At 44.2% G+C, this 4644-nt stretch overlaps 1 protein-coding gene across 1 annotated transcript; it reads left to right on the top strand.

Annotated features, from left to right (window-relative positions):
- The first annotated feature begins 982 nt into the window (after positions 1-982).
- On the top strand, positions 983-4434 carry LOC124030253 (cofilin-2-like). Its single transcript, XM_046341675.1, has 4 exons — positions 983-1165; positions 1702-1842; positions 2303-2378; positions 3640-4434. Exons 2-4 carry the CDS (start codon positions 1750-1752, stop codon positions 3753-3755), a joined length of 285 nt encoding a protein of 94 aa, XP_046197631.1. The 5' UTR covers positions 983-1165; positions 1702-1749; the 3' UTR covers positions 3756-4434.
- Positions 4435-4644: the final 210 nt, after the last annotated feature.

Here is a 4644-nt window from a genome sequence, read left to right as displayed (position 1 = left end):
TCTCTACACCCCAAGTCTCTCTCTCTCTCTCTCTACACCCCAAGTCTCTCTCTCTCTCTCTCTACACCCCAAGTCTCTCTCTCTCTCTCTCTACACCCCAAGTCTCTCTCTCTCTCTCTCTACACCCCAAGTCTCTCTCTCTCTCTCTACACCCCAAGTCTCTCTCTCTCTCTCTCTACACCCCAAGTCTCTCTCTCTCTCTCTCTACACCCCCTTGTATCTCTCTCTCTCTCTCTCTCTCTCTACACCCCTTGTATTTCTCTCTCTCTCTCTCTCTCTACACCCCTTGTATCTCTCTCTCTCTCTCTCTCTACACCCCCTTGTATTTCTCTCTCTCTCTCTCTACACCCCCTTGTATTTCTCTCTCTCTCTCTCTACACCCCAAGTCTCTCTCTCTCTCTCTACACCCCCTTGTATTTCTCTCTCTCTCTCTCTCTCTCTCTCTCTCCTCTACACCCCAAGTCTCTCTCTCTCTCTCTACACCCCCTTGTATTTCTCTCTCTCTCTCTCTCTCTCTCTCTCTACACCCCAAGTCTCTCTCTCTCTCTCTACACCCCATGTATTCTATTATACTCATTGTCAAATCCAACTTTAGGACAACGTTCACATTTTGAATCTAGTTCTGACTTGTTCCAGTCTTTCTGGAATGTGACAGACTGAAGACCGTTTTCCTAAGGCTACAACACACCAATAGCGTTAGTCGGCTGAGAGTACTTGCAAAGCAGCGCAATCCGATTTTTTTTTTCATGTAGACTTCTTCTTCTCTCTTTTGTGACCGTTGTCTTCTTCTTTCTCTCCTTGTGACCCGTTTGTCTTCTTCTTCTCTCCTTTTTGAAATCGTTGTCTTCTTCTTCTCTCCTTTGTGACCGTTGTCTTCTTCTTCTCTCCTTTGTGACCGTTGTCTTCTTCTTCTCTCCTTTGTGACCGTTGTCTCCTCCTCTCCTTTGTGACCGTTGTCTTCTCCTCTCCTTTGTGACCGTTGTCTTCTCCTCTCCTTTGTGACCAGGCCTCTGGAATAGCGGTCCACGATGATGTCGTTCTCACATTTGACAAGATCAGAGTTCGCCTCCAGGGGGCGGACAAACAGGAGCAGCTGAAGCTGGTGCTCTTCAAGATCAGCGATGACGGGAAATGTATCGTTGTGGACGAGGACAAGTGCCTGAAGGTCAGAGGAGCCATATAATACATGTCATTTAGCAGACATTTTTGTTTTTACGTATGGGTGGTCCCGGGAATCGAACCCACTGCCCAGGTCATTGCAAGGACCGTGCTCTACCAACTCAGATCCAGAGGACCGCATAGTTAGGCATTCTAAGCTTTTCTTAATTTATATTTCCTCAATTCCTTGCATCCTCTCTCCCTGCTTCTTACTCAATGTTTTTTTAAATGTTATTTAGAATTAAGTCCAAGAAAGAATTTAAGGAGTTGTGTACTAAATCTCTCATTTGCAATCTTGTTCTTATTCTAGACATTCACCTACACATAGCATTGTTTAAAAACTCTGAATGTTTTATAATATAATATAATTGGGAGCTAACGTGGTTGCCATAGAATCATGTAGCGTCATATTAATGCATTAAAATACAGAAACTACAATGTCCAAGCTTTCTTACTTTTATTGCTATTAGGGGTTGTAACGTGAGCATCTAGAGAAAAAAACACTATCATTGCAGTTAATTAATCAATTACCAATCAATTAAGGTCAAGGACCTGAACGGGGAGGAGGACGTATTCAGGAAGATCGTCAACATGATGCCAACGGAGGACTGCCGTTATGCCCTGTACGACTGTTCCTGGGAGAGCAAGGACAGCCCCAAGGAGGACCTGGTCTTCATCATGTGGGTAGGTTGGGCCATAACCCTGTATGACTGTTCCTGGGAGAGCAAGGACCGCACCAAAGAGGACCTGGTCTTCATCATGTGGTAGGTTGGGCCATAGCCCTGTACGACTGTTCCTGGGAGAGCAAGGACAGCCCCAAGGAGGACCTGGTCTTCATCATGTGGTAGGTTGGCCATAACCCTGTATGACTGTTCCTGGGAGAGAAGGACCGCACCAAAGAGGACCTGGTCTTCATCATGTGGTAGGTTGGGCCATAACCCTGTATGACTGTTCCTGGGAGAGCAAGGACCGCCCAAAGAGGACCTGGTATACCGTACATAACTGCACTGTATACCATACATAACACTACCATGTCAGCCAATTTGAGTGGAGGGAGTGTGAGAGAGGATTTGTTCATTGACTCAAGGCAGAATGTTTGGGGGAGTATGTTCTAAATGTAGTATTCTTCTGTTTGAATCGCAGGGCTCCAGAACACTCAACTATCAAAAAGAAAATGAAATACGCCAGCTCAAAGCAATACATTAAAGCAAAGTTCCAAGGTAAGAATTTGGGTTGGCTCAGTTCTGTTTAAAACACTTTCATCCAATCACCTTTCCTGCAATGGGGGGGGGGGGTGATATGTTCATTAGGTACCAAATGGACTGAAACAGGGAGAGATTGCAGGGACTTGTCAATAAGATACTCTCATTTTCAAACTCCGCCTATTGCATTCTAGAATTGGCAGTTTGCTACATCCATTTTTGGATTTACAGATGAATCATTATACACACTGATTCTTGAAAAATATTCCTTTCTAAATATGTCATGACCTTAGTTCAACTGTCGTTCAAAGTAGCGGGTTCAGAACATTATGAATGGGATGGCCAAGGTGGCGTACAGACCCAGTTCAGGCGGTCCAGAACATTATGAATGGGATGGCCAAGGTGGGGTACAGACCCAGTTCAGGGGTCAGAACATTATGAATGGGATGGCCAAGGTGGGCGTACAGACCCAGTTCAGGGTCCAGAACTTTATGAATGGGATGGCCAAGGTGGGGTACAGACCCAGTTCAGGGTCCAGAACATTATGAATGGGATGGCCAAGGTGGGGGTACAGACCCAGTTCACGGGTCCAGAACATTTTGAACCTTAATCGTTGCAAGGAGGATTGTTTTTATTCTCTATATTCTTATAATGGTTCAACACATGAAACGCTTCAGATTAGGTTTGGTCCATTTCCCTGTTCAAATCAATTCCAAAGTCTTGTTACAGTGTATGCAATTGGTAAATTCACTTGAAAGTGCCATTCAGAGGTGGAATTATACTGTGATATTTGTGGGTCTCTGTTTTTTTCCCCCCAATGTAAAAATACATCGGCTTTATAGTAAAGACATAATGGTCAACACAACCAATCATGATGTTTTCATCTGATTGTGAAAAACAAATCACTTCAAAAGTAGGTTACCCGCACAAGTCCGGCATCCCAACAGTCCGGCATCCCAACAGTCCGGCATCCCAACAGTCCGGCATCCCAACAGTCCGGCATCCCAACAGTCTGGCGGGGTGATCCGCTTTGTTTCAAGTGCGGATTCTAGCGGACAGTATCCTGATGAATGACACGGAAATGACATGTGGCCTGAGGTAGTCTAGTAAGTCTAAGCCAGGTCCTCCAGAACAGACACACCGCTGCAGCAACCAACTGCTATTTCAGCAACCACTCTCCTCTATTTTTAATCTCCAATAAAACCCAAACTAAAATATGTGAGGAGTGGGATTCCTTAATAAAGAGAAATTGACTGACTTGTTCTCGTGTGTTTCACAGGTCTGAAGTTCGAGTGGCAGGTGAACGACATGTCAGACGCCAAAGACAGCTCCGTCTTCATCGATAAACTGGGAGGCAGAGGAGTCGTTAAAAGACTGGAGGGGAAAGAGGTCTAAGCACCTCCTGACGCCGCCGTACAACACTGAATCAAAACCAGACCTGGGTTCAAATACTATTTGAAAATCCTTCAGATACTTTCAGCGTTTGCTTAAGGCTGCCAGGTGGGCTTTAAAAAAATAATAATAACGTTTGGGACTTTTCTATTACTTCCGTTGCAACAAGTTCAATCAAGTATTTGAGTTTGAATAGTGTTTGAACACAGGTCTGGTCAAAACACCAATGCAAAAGCAGCCCACTTCCTGTGTGTCCAATTGAACTGTCCATCACAGAGTATTGTAATTGATTTGGTCTTTTTTTTTTTTTACTCCCTTGTTCAATAGCAGATTGGTAATAAAATAGCTACTCATCTAGTTGATAAATGCCATATTTTTCCCAGACGTAACTGCTTCATGATTTATACAAATGAACATTAATTTTCTTGTAGCTTGGGATCTTAGTATCATCCTTGAATGGAATTGTTGTGTTTGTTGGTATCCTGCGTCTATTGACTCTGTTCCAGACAAATCATCTGATGTGATTCAAATCATATTGCCCATCTACCTTCCATGTTTGCTGATGTTTTGTTGAAATTTTGAAAGTTTCACTAAATATATTGTTAAAAGGAAGATACCTCTGCCGAATGTTGATGACAGAAGCTCCACCACTTCATAATAAAGAGAAAGTGAATTTCCTGTATACTCCCCTGGATGGTCTGTCTATCTGTGCAGTTTTCCATTTGATATCGTGGTGGTTGTAGATTTCCCTCTAGTGGTGTGGGGGCTGTGCTTTGGCAAAGTGGGTGGGGTTATATCCTTCCTGTTTGGCCCTGTCCGGGGGTGTCCTCGGATGGGGCCACAGTGTCTCCTGACCCCTCCTGTCTCAGCCTCCAGTATTTATGCTGCAGTA

Source organism: Oncorhynchus gorbuscha, unplaced genomic scaffold (assembly GCF_021184085.1).
Source record: "Oncorhynchus gorbuscha isolate QuinsamMale2020 ecotype Even-year unplaced genomic scaffold, OgorEven_v1.0 Un_scaffold_10202, whole genome shotgun sequence".
NCBI classification, from domain to species: Eukaryota; Metazoa; Chordata; class Actinopteri; order Salmoniformes; family Salmonidae; genus Oncorhynchus; species Oncorhynchus gorbuscha.
This window is presented reverse-complemented; position numbering and strand designations above follow the sequence as displayed.